The sequence below is a fragment of the Scyliorhinus canicula genome, chromosome 13, assembly GCF_902713615.1.
Source record: "Scyliorhinus canicula chromosome 13, sScyCan1.1, whole genome shotgun sequence".
NCBI classification, from domain to species: domain Eukaryota; kingdom Metazoa; phylum Chordata; class Chondrichthyes; order Carcharhiniformes; family Scyliorhinidae; genus Scyliorhinus; species Scyliorhinus canicula.
In genome coordinates, this window is record NC_052158.1 from 144423831 (window position 1) to 144449394 (window position 25564).

The 25564-nt window shown below is 47.4% G+C and overlaps 1 protein-coding gene across 1 annotated transcript in view; it reads right to left on the bottom strand.

Annotated features, from left to right (window-relative positions):
• Positions 1-25564, bottom strand: part of LOC119975718 (ceruloplasmin) — a 58861-nt gene that overhangs the window by 22442 nt on the left and 10855 nt on the right. Inside the window, exons 3-11 of the mRNA XM_038815542.1 lie at positions 25012-25224; positions 16286-16465; positions 14841-15095; positions 14062-14230; positions 11483-11622; positions 9741-9881; positions 6980-7200; positions 4738-4888; positions 2470-2682 (exon numbers count right to left, since the gene is read on the bottom strand). Of these exons, the coding sequence (XP_038671470.1) occupies positions 2470-2682; positions 4738-4888; positions 6980-7200; positions 9741-9881; positions 11483-11622; positions 14062-14230; positions 14841-15095; positions 16286-16465; positions 25012-25224 (1683 nt within the window). The remainder of the gene's footprint in view (positions 1-2469; positions 2683-4737; positions 4889-6979; positions 7201-9740; positions 9882-11482; positions 11623-14061; positions 14231-14840; positions 15096-16285; positions 16466-25011; positions 25225-25564) is intronic.

Consider the following 25564-nt stretch of genomic DNA (forward strand, 5'->3'; position numbering starts at 1 on the left):
AACGAGAGAAGAATAGATATTAATTCAAAAAAGACGACAAATTGTCGGAAAAAAAGGGAGGAGTGTTGGGAAGTAATGTTATGGGAAGAGATGATGTTGTAGGGGTAATGCCTCTGAACTAGTAATCCAGAGGCCCAGGCTGATACATAAAACATAGAACATAGAACGATACAGCGCAGTACAGGCCCTTCGGCCCTCGATGTTGCACTGACATGGGAAGTCCAAAAACTAAATGCCATCTAACCTACACTATCCCATTATCATCCATATGCTTATCCAATAAACTTTTAAATGCCCTCAATGTTGGCGAGTTCACTACTGTTGCAAGTAGGGCATTCCACGGCCTCACCACTTTTTGCGTAAAAAACCCACCTCTGACCTCTGTCCTATATCTATTACCCCTCAATTTAAGGCTATGTCCCCTCGTGCTAGCCACCTCCATCCGCGGGAGAAGGTTCTCACTGTCCACCCGATCTAACCCTCTGATCATTTTGTATGCCTCTATTAAGTCACCTCTTAACCTTCTTCTCTCTAACAAAAACAACCTCACGTCCATCAGCCTTTCCTCATAAGATTTTCCCTCCATACCAGGCAACATCCTGGTAAATCTCCTCTGCACTCGCTCCAAAGCTTCCACGTCCTTCCTATAATGAGGCGACCAGAACTGTACGCAATACTCCAAATGCGGCCGTACAAGAGTTTTGTACAACTGCAACATGACCTCATGGCTCCGGAACTCAATCCCTCTACCAATAAAGGCCAACACACCATAGGCCTTCTTCACAACCCTATCAACCTGGGTGGCAACTTTCAGGGATCTATATACATGGACACCGAGATCCCTCTGCTCATCCACACTACCAAAAATTTTACCATTAGCCAAATATTCTGCATTCCTGTTATTCTTTCCAAAGTGAATCACCTCACACTTCTCCACATTAAACTCCATTTGCCACCTCTCAGCCCAGCTCTGCAGCTTATCTATGTCCCTCTGTAACCTGCAACATCCTTCCGCACTGTCTACAACTCCACCGACTTTAGTGTCGTCTGCAAATTTACTCACCCATCCTTCTGCGCCCTCCTCTAGGTCATTTATAAAAATAACAAACAGCAACGGCCCCAGAACAGATCCTTGTGGTACGCCACTCGTAACTTAACTCCATTCTGAACATTTCCCATCAACCACCACTCTCTGTCTTCTTTCAACTAGCCAATTTCTGATCCACATCTCTAAATCACCCTCAATCCCCAGCCTCCGTATTTTCTGCAATAGCCGACCATGGGGAACCTTATCAAACGCTTTACTGAAATCCATATACACCACATCAACTGCTCTACCCTCGTCTACCTGTTGAGTCACCTTCTCAAAGAACTGGATAAGGTTTGTGAGGCATGACCTACCCTTCACAAAACCATGCTGACTATCCCAAATCATATTATTCCTATCTAGATGATTATAAATCGTATATTTTATAATCCTCTCCAAGACTTTACCCACAACAGACGTTAGGCTCACCGACCTATAGTTACCGGGGTTATCTCTACTCCCCTTCTTGAACAAAGGGACCACATTTTCTATCCTTGGGGTCATGGGTTCAAATCCACCCCAACAGACGGAATTTAGGTTTAATTAATAAAACAAAGTCTGGAATGGAAATCTAATCTCGGTAACAATAGCCGATTGTTGTAAAAACCCATCAGGTTGACTAATGCCCATTAAGGAAGGAAATCTCCCATCCTTACCTAGTTTGGCCTATGTATGACTCCAAACCCACAGCAATGTGGTCAACTCCTAGCTGCCCTCTGAAATGGCTGTGTAAGCCACTCAGTCCAAAGGTAATTAGGGATAGGCAGCAAATGGGATATTCACATCCCATGAAAGAATAAAGGGGGAAAAAAGTTAACCAAATTTAAAATACTGAAAAAGAACAAATTTGTGGAGAAATCTTATCACACAGTGAAGATGTCCAAAGGACGAGGAACATCCAAGGAAGCATAATCCAAGTGTACAGATGAGCAACCAAAACGTTTAAAACATTTTGGTTCATGGGATGTGGTCTTCGCTGGCTAAGCCAGCATTGAATGCCATCCCTCACTGCCTTTGAGAAGGTGGCGGTGAGCTGCATTTTGGAACTGCTCCAGACCACATGGCGTACGTACACGGACAGCACTGTGAAGGACTCAGTTCCCAGATGTTGACATCTGTGAAGGAACTGAAGAAGCAGTGATTAAAGCAGACACAATAAAGGGGACAGAGACAAAAAAGGTTATGATAGTGAGGTAGCTGCATTGATATACTTGGGGTTTTCTCTACTTTAGAAAGAGAATTAGACCTTTCCAATATCAGGTATAATTTCTTTCTAGTTTCTTAAAGAGTGATTTATGTACACCCTTACTAAAAGTGCAATCGACAAAATCACTATAATCCATTGGTCACAAATACAATATATTCCGAACATATTGTTCTACCTAGACTGTCAGGTTTCATGATAGTTGTGAGTGAGATGTGTGGGAACAGATTAACAACGTCTCTTCTGGTTCCTTGGCTCAGGAATGTGTTGCCCTGGAAAGAAATCCCGTGGATATCGACTTCTGATCCAAGACCAATCATATGCCAGGACACTGTATTTCCTTTGCACATCTCCAAGCCTGGCTGGTTTCCGTACATGTATCCATTGATTGCTAAAATCACATTCCAAAGAAGAAAATGAGAAAGCTTCCATAAAAAGGGCAATGCTGTTCAGCCCATTTTAATATCTAAACCATTACAACAAAACACATCTTACCATCAGAATGAATTATTTTGTTAGTTTGAATGGACAGTGTCCTCTGTCAACTGTTGGATTGGACAATGTAACAAAAGTTACATTGGAGGATAAAGTGCAAGGATATTTATTTGCTTATATCGAGTTATTGGTCACATTTTCTTCCTATTCCATGTTGAATACGCTACTCAGAATCCAAGAGGATGAACATTTGGCATGTTTCTAACAACACAGAATTAACTTTCTGTTTAATCTCCCCGCTGGTGGGTAGGTGCCAGATTGATTTTTTTGTTTTGCTTAGTGAGGTGATACGATCTGGAATGCACTGCCTGAAAGTAAGATGGAAGCAGATTCAAACTGACAAAATTGCGCATATTCTTAAAACCGAAACATTTTGCAGAGCTACCGGGGAACAAATGGCGGGGGGGGGGGGGTTGTGTGTGTGGGGTGGGGGGGGTGTGGGGGGGGGGGGGGGGGGCGGGGTTGGCATCGGCAGGGCCGGCCGTAAAAATCCAGCCTTTTGATCACGGACTATACATCAAGCCAAAATGAGCATCCAGATAATGAAATTAATTATTTTTTAAATGAATATATGTTTAAATAAATTATAACTATAAATTCTAAGGCTGCGATTCTCAACTTTGCAGACTAAGTGCTCCTGCCAGCGGGAAAAATGGCATCATTCCTGCTGGCGCTAGGAGGGACAGTGATGTGTCATTTCACATGATCGGGCTTTATGTTGGCCCTGAGAAGGGCTGGCCTGTCTGCTGACAGTTCCCACTCCTCCGAGATCAGAGCGGTGCCCCCCCCCCCCCCCCAATCACTGGCATGTGCCATACCCTCAGTCTCCCCTTCAGGTCCCGCCCCTTGGCAGTACCAACATTTTACTTCAAGGGCGAGCAACAGGGTGAGCACCCACCCTCCACTTTCTTCCAGGGTGTTATGGGGGATCCCTCAGGGAAGGTGGGTGTCAGGGGGCTTGAGAAAGGTTGGAGGGGCTCAGGTCGGGGGTCTTTTCTGGGATGGGGGCTATTTGGCTGATCTTATTTGCAGCCTTGAAACCCTTTAAACTGTCTGGTAGCAGGACAAATTGAAAGATCTGTGAGAATAAGTGACAGTCTTCCCTTTAATGTGGTGGAAACCTTTGAAGTGTCTTTTCATAGTCAATTTCATAGCACTTTATCTTTTTCAAGCTTATGTGCATGCCTAGAAGCCTGGAAGCTTTGAACTGCAATGTTTACATTCAATTTCATGGCGCAATGCCTTTTAAAAGCCTCTTGATTGACAGGTCCAGTCTGTTTCAAATGGAGAATTACCATTTTTATATAGCTCTCCAGGGATTCCTTAACTCTGAAGTACTTCCTCTTTTGAGCAGCTGTTCCTTCTAACCATAGTTTATTTTAAAAGAGGCTGTCTCTGTCCTGAAGAGATTCCTGGAATGACCAAGTGCTCTGTCTTAGTGCTGCCCTCTACCTCCTCTTTCTATGAAACTCACCCCCTTTGCCCTTCTTCAGAGTGCAAAACACCAGTTCCCCATTTCTCAGGACTTACACCAATTCACGCCAGTGAAACCCCCGGCGGAGGGGGGGGGGGGGGGGCAGGAGCCTCACAACAGGCCATTGAATTGGACATCTAACTCGATAATTGCATTCAAATGAATGCAGATGAGGGCTTTGCATTTTCCCGTTGGGTCTGGGCGGGAAACCCGCTGTGTCTGACGGGGTGGACCGGGAGACTCGCAATAGGCTTAAAACCTGTTTTTTGCCCAATTCAACCATCGCAAATCCTGCAGCTGGCCAGTGGACCCAGAGAATCCCCCGCCAAATCTTTAAATTAAGTTCTAACTGAACTAGTAACTCATTTTCTAGCATTATTTTACACATGGGAATTTCAAATTATAACCAAAATATTCCGTTCCTTGGGAGGCATGTTACTGGCCATTTCTATGGCACTCGTCTGATCAAAGACTTACAATGCATTTTGTTTGACTCTTGGAAATCCTCATCTTCTTTATCTACAGCTTTGGGTTTAGTGGTAAACATCTTGATATTGTCGTCTAAATACCAACTGAGATTCTCATCAAACACAGTCGCCAGCATATAGAATTCGCTCTTCACATTTCTCTGTGTCAGGGTCAACGAAAATACATAGCATTTAACGTCAGATCAATGAAACGAAAAGTATTTTGTTATGGCTATTGCTGTGTATTAAAAGTTACACTTTCCATCGAACTCTCAACACCAGCTTCTCTATCCTTTAGTTTGCATCCTTGATTTGAGGGTTGCCTTATTTTATGTTGGGGCCAGGGTGAGCGGTCCTATCTCTACCTCATGTGGAACAGGGATCTAACCCCCATAGTGGCGGCATTATTTTTAACCACGTGCCAGCTATCTAGCCAACTGAGCTAACAAAGCCCCCAACACCAAGCTAATATAGTCATCAAAACCTGCATAGAGTGAGGCCTCACACAATAGACATTGTAATAGATTGATGAATTCAGGTTTCTGGATGGCGAGGTGCAGATTCCCCTCTTCCTCGCCTTGGGTACCTATTTTCATTTGCATAGTGTGACAAGATGCCGAGTGACACACAGGCTGCTGGGTGGTGCAGGGAACAGGGGATGGGGCAATCCTTCCATCTTACTTTTTAAAATTCTATGTACAAAGTACCAGAAAGAAAGCCTTGCATTTATAGTGACTTTCACTACCATGGGACCTCTCAAATTTATTTACAACCGATGAACCGTTTTTAACGTGTAGGTACGGTTGCACCAATTTGCATGCAGAAATGTCCCGTAAATAGTTATGTGATAATGGAAAGATCTGCTGGCTGTGGGGTGGGGTATGGTAATGTTTGTTGAGGGATAACTATTGGTTAGTACACAAGGGAAACCTCCATTGCGGATCTTTTTTACATCCATATGAAAGATGGAGCCTTGGTTTAAGAGCATAGGGTGAATTTTACAGGTCGCCTATGGGCATAGGAAATAGGTGACTGGATCTGTAAATTATGGTGCTGTGCCCCACCACAGGCCCAACCACCCCGCTCCGCCCTGCCATGATTTTAGGAGCGTTGGGGAGGTATTGAGTGGGGTGTCTGACTGTGCCCCAATTGCTGGAAATGTAATTAATTCTCACCTCCCCACTGCTCTGATTCACGCCAATGTATAGCCTGGAAGAATTAACCCTGCCTGCTGCTGGTTGGGGAAAGGGGATGTTTCTCTCCCACTATCAACGATGAACAGTGGCAGCTGTGTGTACCATCTACAAGATACATTGGAGGAACTCTTCAAGGCTCCTTAGACACCCCATGACTGGTGCCATCTGGCAGGGCAAGGGCAGCAGGCACATGGGAACACCACCACCTGGACATTCCCTTCCAAGTCACTCATCATTCTGACTTGGAACTATATCACCATTCCTTCACCACCGCTGGGTCAAAATCCTGGAAGTCCCTCTCTAACAGCGTGTGAATATAACTAAACTACATGGACTGCAGCAGTTCACGAAGGCTGCTCACCATCAATTTATCAAGGGCAATTAAGGATCGGCAATAATTGCTGGCCTAGGGCGCCATGGTGGCGCAATGGTTAGCACACTGCTGCCTCACAGCGCTGAGGACCCGGGTTCAATCCCGGCCCCGGGTCGCTGTCTGTGTGGAGTTTGCATATTCTCCCCATGTGAAATGAAAAAATGAAAATGAAAATCGCTTATTATCACGAGTAGGCTTCAATGAAGTTACTGTGAAAAGCCCCTAGTCGCCACATTCCCGGCGCCTGTCCGGGGAGGCTGGTACGGGAATCGAACTGTGCTGCTGACCTGCTTGGTCTGCTTTAAAAGCCAGCGATTTAGCCCAGTGAGCTAAACCAGCCCCAGCTGTCTACGTGGATTTCACCCCTAAAACCCAAAGATGCGCAGGGTTCGTGGATAGACCATGCTAAATTGCCCTTTAATTTGAAAAAAATAATTGGGTACTCTAAATTTAGTAAAAATAAATAAATAAATAAAAATAATTGCTGGCCTAGCCAGTAAAGACCACATCCGTACATGAATTAAAATAACTAATTGGAGCAACACTGTCACAGATTAAGAATGAAACATGTTGTACACATTAATTCAACACTAGTTATTGTCGTTCTGAGTCGACTTCAACTGTGTTGTTGGTATTTTCCAAGTGTAGGAGTTCATGGAGGATCATTACTGAAATTCATGTACCTGTTTCCCTTGAGAGTTAAGGGTGTTCTTTTTGCACACAATGAGGGGCCCAACCAGACCAGAGCTACTGTCTTTAATGGAATCCACTGCGGAGGAATAGAGCCAAGTCAGGCAGTCTGGTTCATTCGTTCCAGGGCCAAAGTTCTCTGGAATGTTCCATTCATAAATAAATGTATGACCAGGATAGACATGAGGGGATCGAGCCGGTTGGGCCACAAATTCTGTTGAATACATTTAAATTTCAAAACCATAAACATCTTTACATTCTTTTTAAATCAGTAGACATTTAAAATGTGTTCATTGACGAGAGCAACAAGGACTTGTATTTATGTGGAGCCTTGAATGTAGAAACAATCCCAATCAAGCAAAGGTAGTTACCAAGCCAACAGACTGGGAAGAGCCACGGTTTTTTCTAAAGTCTCAAAAGTGAAGGAGTTTAGGGAGAAGGTTTTAGGACCTAGAGGCCTGGACTCATGAAAGAATGGCCACCGAACGCGAGGGAGATACACAGGAATCTAGAGGCAGAGGAACAGAGAGTTCAGGGCTGTCAGAGACTACAGAGATAGTAACAGTGAGGATAAGAATGTTTAATCGGAGGAGCTGGGGGACTAGGAGTCAATCCAAATCAGCAAGGAGAGAGGAAATGGGATAAGATATCGGCAGCAGCGTTTTACATTAGCCGGTTTACAGAGGGTGAAAGATGAGACGAGCCAAGAGTGCATTGGAACAGTCAAGTCTGGGGTTACAAAGGTATGGATGAGGGATGCAGCTGATGCATTTAGACAGGGACAGAGAAGGGAGTTATTACTAAAGTTATGCAGTGTAAATGAAGTCATGATGTTCCGCTGTGGATCAATAGGAGACTGCTTTTGAGGACCGTCTTAATCAGCTTGAGACAGTAACCAAAGAGGGGCTTTAAATGGATGTTAAGGGTACAAGAAGGTACTAACAGAAGAAAACAGCATTAGTCTTCCCAAAGGTTAGCCATGTCTTTGAATTTTGTTGCCAAGGGTTACTACGTAGATGAGTGAGAGTGGGAAGCTAAGATAAATCCTGGTGGATTCTCAGAGTAACACTGCAAAGATGGGAAGAGAAGCCTTTGCTATAGATGTGCTTGTTATGATATGATATGTAAGAGTGAACCCCGCTAAAGGCATTCCCATGGAGTGGACAATGGATGAAAGATTTTGCAGGTGGGTGGTGTGGTGGTTCCGCTGCAGAAAAGGCAAACGCTGCAGAAAGGTCAAAGAGGAGGAAAATGAATAATGCAACTCTTTCACAATGCTTCAAAATCATGACTGAATCCTGTACTATAGACTGCAGTCAATCCTCACTTAAAGTTGTAGTCGCATTCCTGAAAATCACAACTTTAAGTGAAACAACTTTGAGCGAATCGTGTTTTCCCATTGGAATCAATGTTAAAACTGGAGTTAGGTTCCATCGGACATTTTGGGCCCGGTAGAATCAAATATACAGACTGAATTACCACACCATACATGTGCTGTACTACATATTCCTAGCTAAAATAACTTAAAATTAAATAACTGACCAAATATTTAAAAATACTGTAAAGTTAGATACTTTAGGACTTTCACCGCAGAACAAAACATTTAAACATGATAAGTTGAAATGCTGCACCTTCCTAAATGCCTACACCCATAAGTGAAATAATGTTTGAAATAAAATTAATTCAAAAAAATAAATAAATACAGCAATTGCACTCATCTTGCTTTGGATTAACTTGACTCCATCTCGTGACATAAATTGGTCAGTGTAGGTAGCGGGTGAAATTCCAGGAATTTAGTCTGAGCTCAGAGTGGGAACGGGAACATGGAAAAGACCTCAGTGCTGGCAGCAGATACCAGGGACTTCAAAGGTAAGAGAAGAGGGTGGGAATGGGGGCAAGAGGAAGAGGCACTTCAAGACTTGATGGGGGGGGGGGGGGGGGGGAAACGAGGGTGGGAGCTGGAGCAATGCCGGGGGCAAGGCCGGGAATGATGGGAAGGGTGGCTTCAGCACACAAGGGCAGGAGTAGGAATGTCGGCAACAGAGGGGAGGAAAAGGAGAAGCTAAAGTCATGCTCGGTGGTTGGAACAGACACCATGGACCTTAACAGTAAGAATGGAAAGTGGGAACAGGGGCCAGAAAAATCATGGTACAGGTAACTATTTTGGGACACTTTTGGGACTGATTTGACCTGACCTAGCTCAGAAATGCTTTGGACAGATTTGGGCTTTGAAGTTTATTTCCCCAGCTTTAACTTATCTATCTTTTTTTTCTATTTGGTTATATTTAAATACTACACTTGTCCATTTCCCCATGGTATTGATCAATTATACAGTGGTAATGTCCTTAATGTCAAAACGCATCAAATAATTTTGGCATGTGGTGTATTCTAAGGCTCCCCTGATCATGAAGACATGCATAGAACATAAGTGTATGGTTGTAACATATATTTATTCATAACACATGGGGAGGTAACCAACAAACTTATGTACAGACAATTATATCTAAGTTACTGTGGATCTAAGGTGAGATGGGACTGTCTTGTCCGTCCTGCCCTTGCGTTGTCTGTCCCCTGATATATGTATGTGGCTCCAGGTGTGTCTGGTGCCATCTACTGGCAGGAGGTCATAACTGTCACTACGTGTTTTGATCATCAGTATTGTTATGTACAGTTATATACATTGGTGCAACTATGTCCAGTTATATACAAATATGCATATCACCACAACATGTAAATGTTTACAGGCTGAATTACCTGTTGTGTTAGTTTGATAATTGGCCCCCTCACTCGCTTTCTCATAGGAGACTCCATGAGGATGCATGCTGTATATTTGGCTTGCATTGTTCCAAAATGTCACCTTGATCCTATCTCCAACTTCTGCTTTAATGACAGGTCCTATAGACATAAAAGTGATCACAGTCAGCATTTTCTTCATGTAGATTACATTATATAACTGCCGAGTGCAAGGTACCTCACTAACTTAAACCTGCAGGTGGCTGAGAACGCGGGCGGGTCTCGATGAAATTCTGCTTTTTCACACAAAGGCTGAAATCTCGATCAAGGACAATGGGCAAACACTTTGCTTTTGTCTGTCGCAACTCTTCAGCAAACTAATTCATAAAAAGACTGGGATCGAGCTCATCCTCCAGCCCAGTGAAGCTTCAAAATCAAGAGTTGGGTTTAAGTCACCATTTAATAGTTTCCTGCAACGCACCATCCCAGATGGTTTAAATGTTTTTTTTAAACCCAGGGAAAAGCCAAAACAAGTTTAAAGTAACAAAGAAGGATATCCAAACGGAATTTCCAAGTGGCTTGAAGTAAGGGCTAATGCACTGAGCTAGATTCCTATGTGTGAGTATTAACTGTACATTACTGCACTCTATGGAAAGTCAGCAACCTGATTCTGTTTTTCTTTCCCTGCAGAAGCTCTCTGTTTCAAAGCTCCTTTGCAGAATTTACCAGCGCAAAGTGAATCAAACAGCACAAGAGCTCGGAGATCATTTGCACGGGCTATTAGGTGTCAGCAGCTGATAAAGGGCTTAAAGATATCCAGATTTGTTTGAAGTGCCGGAGAATGTTGTTCGCTCGTCACAAAGTAGCCTTCCTGTTTTTTTTAACAACCTTCCCTTCAAGTGATTCTCGAGCGTAATGACACTGAGCAACTGGATTCCTGTCAGAGGTTCCAGGTGCAACATGAGGTTGAAACAATGGAGGTTTTTATTCCTTGTTTGTCTGGTACCCAATCTGTGTGCCACTCGGGCCATGCTGTGCCTGAAAAGCAGCGCACCACGTCCCAACGGGGTTGGTAAATGACGGGAGACTCCACTCCATCCGGCTCGCCACGCCTCGCGAGATCTCGTGAGGCTTCAAGCATGCCCATTGTGGGCGGGATCACTTTTTGGCAATTCTGCATATTAGAGTGAGACAGCTAGTCTCACTTTGGGGACCTTGGGCAAGTGCCGTTCAGTACTGGTCTCCAAAAACGGGGACCAGATGGAATTGTACCGGTGGGAGTCTCCCAGGGATTGGAGGCCACCAGGGGCTTGACTCCTGGGCCCCTGCTGGTGCCACCTGGGCACCTTGGCAATGCCAGCCTGACACCCTGGCAGTGCCACCTGAGTGCCAGCCTTGACTGCCTAGGTGCCCAGCTGGCACTGCCAGGGTGCCAGGCTGCCATTTGTTTGCACGGTGGGGTGATTATGTGGGAGGGTTTGGGGGGTGAGGGGGGGCCTGGGGACCATCTTATACTGAGTGGTAGATGGGGGGGGGGGGTCGTGTCGGGGATTCCATTTAAAAATGTGTTGACTTCAATAAAGTTAAAAGTCACACGCAATATAAAACAAGCTGCTAATTTGCTATTGCCTGTTTTTATACTGTTACAAAGATCAACCCCGCAAATACATGAAAAATAATAGATGGCAAGTGTTGTGTGATAAAATGCATCACTTTTCACAATGGAAGATAAAACTAAAGCAATCTCCCAATTTATTCTTCACCGAGTATTCCAAGATGCTGTTCTTCTGGTGTCCTCGCCTTGTGTTTTTTAAAAGTGTCGTCTGTGTATTCTCTGTAAAGAGCCTTTTTGTATTTTCCTCCGATTCTTGTCTCTCCTTTTTCAAAAAATACCACGGCATCTCTGCAGGCACAGGAACGTCCGGCAATTAGTTACATTACTTAATCCAAATTTTTAAAAATATTGTTCATTGCTCTGCTCCCTTTTCTGCCAGGTCAATTTCCACCTTCCAAGTGACAAGCCTGGCAGCATCTGAGGTCATTAGTTCCTTAGAGAAGTGGATCCTCAGCCTACAGTGATTATGGAGCTTTCAAACTTCTCCTCATGCAGAAGCAACTCTTACGTATACTATGGCTACCATTAAGGGGGCAAATGGGGTCCCTACAAAATGAGCATGTCATTCTTCAGGATCCTTGGCATGAAACAGGGAAAGCATTGCTGTCACATTTAAGACCAGTGTAAAATTTGCCAGCACATGGTAACAGTGGTGATGGCCGATGTGCTTTTGGGAAAAAACAAAATAACATGTTTTATGTTGGGGTGATGGTCCATTTAAGAACTAGTCTGCTCTGGAAGAGTTCTGACAAAAAGCAGCTTTATTGTCAGGAAATGATCATGTGACCAATCTGCCCAGGGGATTAAAAAGTTGCAAAACCATGGTCAACAGAAATGAAGTCCCAATTTAAATCCCTGGATGTGCTTCCATGATCAAACAGTTGTGAGTTTAATTTCACACAAGGTTGCATGGTGAGGACATTTCATTCAAGAAGGATTCAGTTGTGGCAGCACGGTGGCGCAGTGGTTAGCACTGCGGCCTCACGGCGCTGAGGTCCCAGATTCTATCCCGGCTCTGGGTCACTGTCTGTGTGGAGTTTGCACATTCTCCCCGTGTTTGCGTGGGTTTCGCCCCCACAACCCAAAAATGTGCAAGTTAGGTTGATTGGCAACGCTAAATTGCCCCTTAATTGGATAAAATTAATTGGATACTCTAAAAAATATTTTTTTAAAGATTCAATTGAAATCCTGAGTGATGGTTAACTGAAGGGCTCCTAAAGTGAGTTTGATTTCTGGGATAGCCATGCTGAGAGGAGAGAGAGATTGGAATGCAAGATTCTAGTGTTAAAGATTAAAGACCCAATGTAGCTATGCGTAAGGTGGTATCTGGGCCTGTGTTAATTGGGGACTCCACAACACAACCATGGGGCTGTTGGAGGAGGTTTGAAGGGAAACTCTTGCTGGAAATAAATGGAAGGTCCAAGAAATCTCAGCCCTTATATGAATGTTTGAAACAGAACTCACACCAATGGATTAATCTTTCACTTTCAGATAAATATCTGACTTGAATTTATTGTGGGTAAACGTCTAATTGGTGTGGAAGGAAAGTTGAGTTAAGTTTGGTTTAAAGTCTGAGCATCTGTGTTCATTGTGTTTTCTTTCATGTAATTAGTACATATTAGTATTCATATTCTTTGATTTTTATGTCACAAAATTATTTTGATTTAAACCATGAACCTTGTGGCTTCATTCTTCTAGTCTATATCTGGGGTTTTGGGCTTTAAAACAAATAAGCACGTTACTGGTCTCTACCAAGATCATAACAAATGCCGTTCATAACTGAAAGTGGCAAATGCTTTTTGTCATAACTCGCACGGGACGTACGAAGTGGCGACGATCAAACGTCCAATGCACCTCGTTGAATACGAGCTCCCCCTAAACCATGTTAGCTAAACTACCACATCAAGTTGGCCAGTTTGTGTACCGACAGAGAGGAGAGGCGCAGCTGGCATCCCTTGTGCTGTGTAGATAATAGTTATTGCAATAAAACTTTATTTCTTTTTACAACTCAGCGTGGACCCTCTTCGTAGTCGACTAAACTTTTCCTCTGCCTCCCCCACCTCCCCCTATTCTGCCTGCATTGAAATCCTGGGGCAAATATCCTGATCATGGAGCAACAGTCGGGAGATCATACTTCTCAAAACTCTTTTAAATTAATTTAAATTGCAGGAAAAATACTTTTTTGGTCGAAGCTTTTCGTCTTGCACTCATCAGGATATTTGTAAGAATACAATGTGTGGGAAATCAGCAATTATATACTCTGCAAATTCATGCATCATTATATTGTATTCATACAGCATACATTTGTTGAGTTCCTGCACATTACATTGCTGCAAATGTCCTGATCAGTGAAAGATGACGCATTGACAGAAAATGTCAAGTTCTATACTACCAAGAGATTATTCAGCTTAAACTGTGGAAGATCACAGGCCTACACAAGCCAGTTTCTGTTTCCCAATTGAAGAACTGCCAGCAGGTGGCTCTGCGCTGGGTGGGCCACTGGATCATTTGAATGACCCAGCCTACCATACTTGGGCAATCAGAGACCTTCGGCTGCTTCCCCAGGGAGCACTGGGCTGATTATCTCTGAGAAACGTATCCAAATGCCTTCAACCTACTATCATAGCACACGTCTGGAAATTTATCCACAGTTCCTTTCTCTGGCCTTTACTCTAGGCCTTACTATATTTCCTACATGTCCATACACAACGGCTCAGTGAGACGTACCCATGCTGACTGGCTAAAGGCTTTGCTGTGAATTGGTCCAAACCAGAAGGTCCATAGTCCCAAATGACCTCCTCCGCAGCAATGTAATAGCGTCTTTCATGCCCTTTCCTGGTGATCTTTTTGGTTTTCTTCTCATGGTCCAAAACTTTAAACAAGGCCTGCATTCCAGCTGTAACCGTAAAAATAATCATGGTTTATTATCAAGTACTGTATCAGAGTGGTGAGTCTTTGGCTTAATAGATGCACACCTAAATCTCAATCAGAAGGTGAAGGTTTGAGCCCTGTACTAAACAGCCTCAGCAAGGGTTGACTACAAATGTAGCCTCGATTTATTTGGGATGTAGGGTATTCACAGCCAGGTGGAGTATGCATTGGCTCTACGGCAGTATTTTGTGCATTGGGAGAAAGGTGTTGGACTCGGGGCCCCACTCTAGAAACCTCTAAGAGAGCAGAGACTGGAGTGCTGGCTCTGCATACTGACATCCTGCTGGTTACTTCTGTCCGATAGGTGTGGGTTCCCCAAACCCCATTGCAACGTCGAGGTAAGGCTCTTTCACAGAGATCTTTAAATCCGTGAGGTCACCAGCTCATGCTGTGTCTTCACCCTTGACCATCAGACCCAGGCCAAGTACTTGCAAATTTAATTTGAACTCAGAAGAAGACATTGTTACAAAGGAAAATGCTGACGGCAGAAGTGAAAGTGATGACCCAATGCAGAGATCCTTCAAGTGGGCAAGCAAAAACAAAGCAGTTGCGATGGAGCAGTTAAACGTTCAAACCTTCGACGTGGTCATTGACTTGACAGCTGAGCAGCCATGTTCCTGGATTCTTGGGCACCATCACAGCAGTGACAAATGTAGCAGGGAATAAGCTGATCGTATCAACATGGTGATGCCTATCGATCAGAACCTGTCCATGGAAATATGCAGAATGTATATCCACCTCATTTCCCATTCCAAATAGATACCAAACCACTTTGTCACCAGTGAACATGGAAATGTCAGGCAGGTTTCCGTAGACATATCCATTAATGGCTGAAAAATAGAAATAGGGTGCAAAGCCTTTACAAAATTTGATTTGAAAATTGGTCCATTTTTAGCATTAAGCAAATCTGATCATTTGTCAAACTTCCATCAGCTCCAACCCCCAACAGCAGCCTCCCCCCCCCCCCCCCCCACCTCACACATCTCAAACCACCCTTGTCAACATCTTGTTGTATCCCTCTTTGTTTTGGTTATCCCAACACATGAAACATTCTTCCCAATCCAACTCCAACCTCAATGAAAAATGGTAAGCAGCTTCTCTCAGCCTCTGCCAAAGAGGTGTTTAAAAGTACGTCTGGCGGCATAAACCAGTGGCATTCCTCTCTTTTTTTGGTGACACTGCCTTGTGTATCCCCACCATTACTGGGACAGCTGAGCTACTGAGCCGTTGGGATTTGTGTTCACTCAAAAGCTTATCTGTTTTAATAAATAAGAATGAAGATACGTATTGTCCTGAGACTGTCACAGTATTGATTGCAAGTCACTTCCTGATGGAACAATGATCTATTGGTTCCATATGTTATATAGGGAGAACCACAAGTGTTTTAGAACTAAGAGATGAAGCTGTTGGTTACTAATCAATCTTGCAAGGTCTACTTATTCTCACTCACTATTCCTTCTTTTCTATATATGTTGACCTAGTCAGCGACGCCAGCATCTCATGGATAAATGATAAGAAAAAGCTACAACTTGCACTTCAAATAGTTCTCCAATCTAGCAATATGGAGTTATTTGTTTCTGTTTTGGATTTTTACATTTGTACACGCTGCATTATTAGAGGCGTCTCACATGCAGAAGCTACCTGCTGTCAAAGGTAGCATCATTTTTTGTTGGTTGGGGGGGGGGGGGGGGGGGGGTGTACGCTTCAGAGCATTTGAGCAGCAAGATTTTGGTGTCATTTACATTAAAATGATAATATAAAGTTCAATTCCCAACAGCTTCTCGAAAATGTCCAGCATTTCTTTAAATGGCCACTGCTCCCAGTGATGCTGATCAAACTACCTGGCTAATCAGGAAGTTGGAGAAAGCACATAATAGGATTCCTTCTGTATGTTGTGGGATAGAGAATCTTTGGAGCTTGACAGGCATGATACAAGGCTTTGTGTAAAAGAGAACATGAGTTGCAGGGTGCTGTGGAAATCAAACAATTACAATCAAGGAGATTGTAAATAGTATCTTACAGTGCATTTTGTTACTTTCCGTAAAATCTTCATCTTTGACATCCACTCTATTCGGGGTAGTGCAATAAGTTTGAATATTCTCATCCAGATACCAGCTCAAGTTTTCATCCATCACTGAGAACATTAGGGCAAACTCTTCATTGGCTTCCTTGCCCTGCTTTTTCTTACCGGTTAAAACACCTAGAAATCAAACAGGGAAGTGGGAGTAATTTAGTAATTCAGTAACGCCAATACGAGCTTCCTTTGAACCAAGTAAATGTTTGGTGGGTAAAATGGGAAAGGTCAAAGGGCAGCTTGCACCATAACACATAAATTCTCCGGCCGTTGGGATTCTCGTTTTGCCCTGGCAGCGCCACCCCCCTGCCACCGCCGCCCACGGACCTCCTGGAAGCATGGGGTGGCTTCGATGGGAAAACCACACTAACCAATGGCAGGAAGAGAGAATCCCGCTGCCAGCAACAGTGCGCCACTGAGAAACACACGGCTGGGGGAACTGAAGAATCCCGCCATTTTTATCCATTAATCACATTTAACTTTACAGCCAATGGATTAATTTTGAAACGATTGTTGTGCGGACAAACACAGACCGCCAATTTGTGCCCAAGAAAGTCCCATAAGCAACAAATGTCTGAACGATCAGATAATCTGCTTGTGGTGAATGAGGAATAGGACACCAGATAAACGTCCTACTCTTGGTTGAGTAATGTCATGGAATCTATTAACTTTGCCGAAGCAAAAAGACATAGAACATAGAACAGTACAGCACAGAACAGGCCCTTCGGCCCTCAATGTTGTGCCGAGCCATGATCACCCTACTCAAACCCACGTATCCACCCTATACCCGTAACCCAACAACCCCCCACCTTAACCTTACTTTTATTAGGACATTACGGGCAATTTAGCATGGCCAATCCACCTAACCCGCACATCTTTGGACTGTGGGAGGAAACCGGAGCACCCGGAGGAAACCCACGCACACAGGGGGAGGACTTGCAGACTCCACACAGACAGTGACCCAGCCGGGAATTGAACCTGGGACCCTGGAGCTGTGAAGCATTTATGCTAACCACCATGCTACCCTGCTGCCCCATGTCTCACTTTATTGTCTCACCTGAAAAGTAGCACCCAGAGCAATGCTACACTCCTTCAGTACTGCACAGAACAGTCAGTCTAGAATATGTACTCAAGTCTGCAATGGACCTTCAGTAATCCAACTTCCTGCTTCAGGGCTGAGAGTGGTTGAGGATAGATATCAGTGCTAGAGTCAGCTTGTTCAATTTTCATAGCCTAAGGGCTGGATTCTCCGATATTGCGGCTTAGTGCCGATGCCGGGGTGGGAACTGTGGTGTTTTATGACGACAGAATCGGTGCCGAACCCTCAGCTATCCTGGGATTGGCGAGGGGCTAGCAGCGGCGCCGGGTACAACACCCGTCTCCCATGCCAAAAACGGCTGTAGAATGGCTATGTCCATGGCCGCACATGTGCCCAGCGATGACCTGCAGCGGTCACGCCGTACTACATGGCGCCGGCCAAATACTGCTCCATATGCCAACCCCTGGCCACCCCCCACCAGTCCCCCTTGCGGAAGCCCCCCCTCCCCCCCCCCCCCCCCCCCCACCAGAACACTATAGCAATGATGCACACTTTTTGTACTTCCTCTTTCTCCCTCAGCAGCCATGGCACCTGTTTCCCAATTTTTGAAACCACAGGTGAAACTCGCCATTGGTAATTCCTCCCGGCGGAGAGTCGTGGAATCCCTGGAGAATGCTGAGGTGATACCGCTAACGATATGCGGCTGCCATTTATTCTACGTGCGGAGTAGAACGCATTTACACCACTGGTGAGGCACCGGAGCATGGCATTCTGGCGGGTGCCTGACGCCGGCCACGATTTTGGCTTCATGACCGATTCTCTGCCCAGGCGCCTTTCCCGATTTCGGTGTTGGCCAACGGAGAATCACACCCATAGCCTGTGACCCTTTTAATTGATAGCTCCCAGCCACTTCCTCTCTTACCCAATGCTGTTTCATTACTTTACTTATCTGCTGCCAAGACAGAAAAGGCATTACAAAAAAGCATTGTGACAGCAACGTAGCATACCATTCAGTGGACAGAAATAAAATAAAAAATGCTGGAAATATCCAGCAGATCAGAGAGCCTCTGCGGAGACAAAGATTTAACGTTTCTTCAAAAATTCTGATGACAGGTCATCTCGACATGAAATGTGAACTGTTTCTCTTTCCACAGATGCTGCCTGACCGGCTGAGTGTTTCAAGTTTCCAGCATCCACAGTATTTTGCTTTATACCCGATGGGCAGGCTCGGGACAGATCTCTGATTTCCTTAAATCCCTGATACCTGCTGCATTTTGCTGCCTGTGGTAGTTAAGTCCTGTCTCTGGAACTCACACCAATCTCTGGCATCCGAGGCCTCACTCTGAATCACAGCTTTCCAGCTGAAGTGGTGAACATGATGCACAGGATGGGGCCATGTTTGAGGGCATTGTTGAGTTCGAAGAGATTTAGTTCACTTTGGCTGATATTTGACTACACACTATGTAGAATGCCTGACGGATACGTCTAAAGTAGAGACACAGGTAGACATAGATCATGCTCCCTCCGGGAGGTTATAGTAACTTCTGAGTCTGAAGTTTGATTGAGTCCGCGACAAGATGTGAGTGCCTTTATACGCAATAATGAAAGAATTCTCAGAACAAACCCCCTGTCAGATTTGCTTATCAATGACAATGAACACTCTGCAAAAGTGATTAATCGCTAATAAAGTGAATTGCAAGCACTCAGTGCATTCCAATCACTCAAGCGTGTGATTTCACCGTACTTACCTCTCTTTGATGTGGTCAATGTTTACAAACATTAAGGTTTCACCACTTTGGCCACTGAGCCCTGAATCGATATAGAACATAGAACATAGAACAGTACAGCACAGAACAGGCCCTTCGGCCCTCAATGTTGTGCCGAGCCATGATCACCCTACTCAAACCCACGTATCCACCCTATACCCGTAACCCAACAACCCCCCCCCCCCTTAACCTTACTTTAATTAGGACACTACGGGCAATTTAGCATGGCCAATCCACCTAACCCGCACATCTTTGGATATGAATGGCAACACCAGGTTAAAGTCCGACAGGTTTGTTTCAAACACTAGCTTTCAGAGCACTGGTCCTTTCTCAGGCGAAGGAGCAGTGCTCCAAAAGGTAGTGTTTGAAACAAACCTGTAAGACTTCTTACTGTGCTCACCCCAGTCCAACGAGCGTGGGCAGGGAACCTATAGGCACGGGGGCGCAGGGCGTGGGGGTTTGGGTGGGGCATAGTGTGAGGGGTACCTCGGCGGTGGTGGAGGTGGTGGTGGATCCTGCAGGCGCCAGGTCCCGGAGGGAAACGGTGTCCTGACGGCCATCGGGGTACTCAATGAAGGCGTATAGCGGATCTGTTTTGCGTGCCCGGACGTGCTTCCGGAGGAGAACCGGGCCCGGTGTCCTCAACCAGGATGGGAGCGAAGCCCCCGTGGTAGTGCCCCTAGAGAAAACAAATAGTCGTTCGTGAGGGGTCTGGTTGGTGGCGGTGCATAGGAGGGACCTAATTGCATGGAGCGCGTCGGGGAGGACCTCCTGCCAGTGGGAGGTCGGGAGGTGCCTGGACCGGAGGTTCAGTAGGACGGTCTTCCAGACCGTCGCATTCTCCCTCTCCACCTACCCGTTCCCCCTGGGGTTGTAGCTGGTAGTCCTGCTCGAGGCGATGCCGTTGTCAAGCAGGTACTGACGCAGCTCGTCGCTCATAAAGGACGAACCCCTGTCGCTGTGTACGTAGCTGGGGAAACCGAACAGGGTGAAGACACTGTGCAGGGCTCTGATGACTGTGTGGGAGGTCATATCGGGGCACGGGATGGCAAACGGGAAGCGGGTGAATTCGTCGATGACATTCAGAAAGTACACATTTCGATTGGTCGAGGGGAGTGGCCCTTTGAAATAGATGCTCAAGCGTTCAAAGGGCCGGGAGGCCTTTACCAGGTGGCCTTGTCTGGTCTATAGAAGTGCGGTTTGCACGCCGCGCAGATCGGGCAATCCTGGTGATGGCTTTTACCTCCTCGGTGGAGAAAGGCAGATTTCGGGCTTTGACGTAGTGGGCGAGCCGGGTGACCCCCGGGTGGCAGAGGTCATTGTGGATAGCCTTCAGGCGGTCGTATTGCGCGCTGGCGCACGTGCCACGGGACGGGGCATCTAGGGGCTCGTTGAGCTTCCCCGGTTGATACATAATATCGTAATTGTAGGTGGAGAGTTTGATCCTCCACCGCAGGATTTTATCATTTTTAATTTTGCCCCTTTGCGAGTTGTCAAACATGAAGGCAACCGATCTTTGGTCGGTGATGAGGGTAAATCTCCTACCTGCGAGGTAGTGCCTCCGGTGTCGTATGGCTTCCACAATGGCTTGAGCTTCTTTTTCGACCGAGGAGTGTCGAAGTTCCGAAGCGGACAGGGTTCGGGAGAAGAAGGCGACTGGTCTCCCTCCCTGATTCAGAGTGGCTGCGAGAGCGACCGCTGAGGCGCGCTTTCCACCTGGAAGGGGACGGATTCATCTACCGCGTGGCAGCTTTGGTGATGTCCTCCTTGATGCAGTTGAAGGCCTGGCGGGCCTCAGCTGACAGAGGAAAGAGTGTGGCCTTAAATAGTGGGCGGTCTTTGTCTGCATACTGAGGGACCCACTGGGCATAATAAGAGTAAACTCCCAGGCACCTCTTGAGGGCCCTGGGACAATGAGGGAGAGGGAGTTGTAAGAGGGGGCGCATACGGTCCAGGTCGGAGCCCAGGACTCCGTTTTCCACAACATAGCCGAGGATGGCTAGCCTGGTAGTGCGGAAAACGCGTTTCCCCATATTATAAGTGAGATTAAGTTTCTGGGCAGTTTGGAGAAATCGGTGGAGGTTGGCGTCGTGGTCCTGCTGATCATGGCCGCAGATGGTGACATTATCCAAACGTGGCCCACAGCCCATACTGGTCCACCATTCGGTCCATTACTCGTTGGAACACCGAGACCCCATTCGCAGGGCCGGCTCAAGGCACCGGCAACTCGGGCAGTCGCCCGGGGCGCCATGTGCTAGGGGGCGCCAGAGACTCGGGTCCCGCGCATGTGCAGTTGGGCCGGTTCCAACCAGCGCATGCGCGGTGGCCGCCCTCCCCAGGGCGGCCCCCCCCTCGGTCCGCCCCGCCCCCGGTCCGCCCCCTCGGTACGCTCCCCCCCGCCCCCCCCCTCAGGTCCATTCCCCTGCCCCCCCCTCAGGTCCGCCCCCCCTCGGGTCCCCCTCTCGGCCCCGCCCCCCCCCTCTCGGTCCTGCCCCCCCTCTCTCGGCCCCGCCCCCCCCTCTCTCGGCCCGGCCACCCCCTCTCTCGGCCCCCCCCCTCTCTCGCCCCCCCCCTCTCTCGGCCCCGCCCCCCCTCTCTCAGCCCCGCCCCCCCTCTCTCGGCCCCCTCTCAGCCCCGCCCCCCCTCTCGGCACCGCCCCCCCCCTCTCGCCCCCCCCCCTCCCCAAGGGCGCCGAAGTTCAGCTTGCCCGGGGCGCCAGCAACCCTAGGGCCGGCGCTGCCCATTCGTGACGCCAAAGGGGACCCGGAGGAAATGAAGAGGCGGCCATCTGCCTCGAATGCCGTGTAGTGGCGGTTCTCTGGGCGGATTGGGAGCTGGTGGTTTCCAGACTTCAGATCCACCGTGGAGAATATGCGGTACTGGCCGATCTGATTAACCATGTCTGCAATCCTGGGGAGGGGGTACGCATCGAGGAGCGTGAACCAGTTAATGGTTTGGCTATAGTCCACTACCATTCAGAACTTTTCCCCGGTGTTGATGACCACCACCTGAGCTCTCCAGGGGCTGTTACAGGCCTCTATGATTCCCTCATGTAGGAGCCGCTGGACCTCAGCTCTAATAAATACCCTGTCCTGCAGGCTATACCGCCTGCTGCGAGTGGCTACTGGTTTGCAGTTCGGAGTGAGGTTAGCAAAGAGTGGAGGGGGGCCGATTTTTAGCGTCGCTAGACTGGACTGCAGATAGTGAGCGGCGGTAGGGGTCCGCCGAAGCTGAGTGTGAGGCTCTTGAGATTACATTGTAGTCGAGTCCAAGTAAGAGTGAGGCGCAGAGTTCGTACAGCTGGAAATTAGAGTAGCTGGCGCACTGAATCGTTAGGGTCCCGACGGTGCGCCCTTGTATGTGGACAGAATGTGAGCCCGAGGCGAGGGAGATAGTTTGCCGTGCAGGGAAGACAGGAAGCGAACAGCGTCTTACCAGGTCAGGATGTACGAAGCTCTCGGTGCTCCCGGAGTCGAAGAGGCACGGTGTCCTGTACGCGTTGATTTTTACAGACATCATCAGCTCTGGAGGTGTTTCGGACACGACTGGTCCAACGTGACTGCATTGAGTCGCGGATAGTCGGCGGCTTGATCAGCTGTGCTGGAGTGGCCCCGTGATGACTGTCCGTTGAGGTCGTAGTCATCGAGATGAGATTTGGAGGCTGGAGAAGATGGCGTCCAAGATGGCTGCCCCCGTGGATTGCACGTGGCGGAAGGCGAGGAAGATGGTGTCCAAGATGGCGGCTCCCATGAGTCGCACATGTCGGGTGTGGGCGGAGCTGGCAGACATGACTGGCATTATGGGGCCTGTGGGTCTGTGAATTTGGGAGGCGAGTGCTCTGGACTGCGGTGGAGTTTGGAGTTTTCGACTTGGCTAGGCATACTCGGGCATAGTGTCCTTTGCGACCGCAGCTGCTGCAGGTCGCGTTGCAGGCTGGGCAGTGCTGCCGTGGGTGTTGGGGCTGTCCACAAAAATGGCACGCTGATGCTGGGTGGGTGGCCGCGCGGCGCAGGCCTGGGGGCAGTCGCTGGTCGGGGGCCCACGATGGGGTCGCCTGGTCCGCGGGGAATGAGTTCAAACTGAGGAACACGACCTCCATAGTTGTAGCTAACTCTACAGTGTCCTCCAAGTTCTGGGCCCCTTTCTCAAGCAATCAATAATTGGACCTGAGCCCTGCAACGTATACATCACGGACAGCGAGTTCCATACGCTGGGCGGCTGTTACAGCCTGAAAATTGCAGTCCCGAGCAAGGGCTTTTAAATCGCACAGAAAGTCTTCCAGCGACTCCGCGGGGCGCTGGCGGCGGGTCGTGAAAATGTGCCGCGCGTAGACCTCGTTGATGGGCCGCACGTACATTCGGTCGAGCGTGGCCAGTGCCTCCGTATATGAGGTGGAGAAGCCGGCGTTGGACTGGGGTGAGCACAGTAAGAAGTCTTACAACACCAGGTTAAAGTCCAACAGGTTTGTTTCAAACACGAGCTTTCGGAGCGCGGCTCCTTCTTCAGGTGAATGGAAAGGCTTGTTCCAGAAATGTTTGTTCCGTATATGAGGTGGTACAATTAAGTTGCGTAGATACGATGGCTCACCCTTGCGTGCAGTAGGCTGAGTTTCTGCTCCTCTGTAGTCTCGGAAGTGCTTGCTTCAGCCAGGTAGGCCCTGAAACATCGAATCCAGTGTAGGAAGATTTTCTTCACCTCTGCAGCCTGCGGGTCGAGTTCTAGTCGATCAGGTTTGAGGGCTGATTCCATAGTAGTTTTCTAAGACTATTAAATTGATGTGACCATCAATTCACTAGACACACGATTGGAAGTAAACTGTGGTTTTAATAGTCTTACAACTGAGCCAGCCTGTGACCAGAGGAACTGAGAGCAGGCTTACGGCTGCAGCACATTATACTTCCGGTTAGTGGGAGGAGCCATGGGCAGAGCCCTGGGCGGAGTCAAGGGTGGAGCCCAGTACAAACTCCTCATCTCCCCCTATGGGCAGAGCCGCACAACGGCTCACATACAGAGCCCACAAGGACACAATACAACGCAAGGCAATACAATGTGAATTACAATGCAGTATAATTCACCACAGTTACAACGTCAAGCTTGGTGTTGGGACGAGGTCTTTGAATCTCACAAGATGTCTTTCATGAGATTTGCGATGCTCGAAGCGACTTGTGAGATTTAACAGGTCTGATCCAGATCTGCACATTAGGCTAATTTAAATATGCGTTTGTGGGATTCTCCCGGCGCCAGGGACCTAACGTCCACACCTGGGGATCCACGCCAGAGCTCCATTTAGTGCTGGTTTCCATCAATGTGGATCAGTCGTAATTGCACCTGGGGTCTCCTAGTGCCTTGGCACTCCCTCTGGCACCCGTACACCTTAGCACTGCCAGCCCAGTGCCCTGACAGTGCCACCTCGGCACCTTGCACTGCCAGAGTGACAGAACCTGGGTACCAAAGTGCCAGGTTGGCAGTGCCAGGGATCAGGCCCGGAGGAGGGTTCACCAGGTCGGGAGGGGGTGAGGGGGTGTTCCTGGGGCCCTCACCAACTTTGGTGGGGGGGGGGGGTTGTAAACGAGGGAGGGGGTGGGGTGAAAGGGGCAGAAAGATTGGGACAGCCTTCCAAAATGGCGCCCCAATCTGCGAGGAGTCTTACCCTCTGAGCTCGCCAGCAAGAAATGACTCAAGTGCAACCTTGGCGGAGAGAGACTCCCAAAGCCAAGAAAAACAGCAAAGTGCCGTTGAATGGCGCGATTTTTCACGGCGCTGCAGGCGTTGAGAAACACCCTCCGAAACCCATCCAAAACCGGACATAGATTTTTTTTATCCGATGAATTGGGCCCGTTACCTCCAACAGTTCGGTCAATCATTACCTTTTTTGCAAATGATCAACGGGCCAATAAGACCGGCTGAAATATCTCGGGGTGCATCAATATGCGAGTGATAGATTCTTGTCAAACAATCGATATCCGCGTCAGCTGGGCTTTGGTCTTCCGTCAGGTCCCACTTGTAAGTGTAGTTTGTTCCTGGATTGATACTGTCATCCTGTTTCTCCCGGACTGTGGAGTTATCGGGATAAAGCGCACCTAGGAAAGCAATGGACAGGATTGATCGTGCATTCTGTTACAATAACATCCCTTTCATACTTGCAAGTTGTACAGTGTGAAATAAATACTTGTTTGCTTTGAGAAACCGAAAGGCAAAGGCAATAATACAGGACTCAGCAAAGATTGAAAACAGTGGGGCAAAAGAGGGAACAAAATGATGACGCTGTCAGATGGTGCTCTTTATTACTATTAATGGTAAGTTCAAATTCATGATGAGTTTTTTTACTTTTACCTTTTTTTAAGCTTGGGTGAACTCACGAGGGATGTAGGGAATCTAGGAGAACCGGGAGAGGATGTATAGCCAGAGGAAGCACTGTGC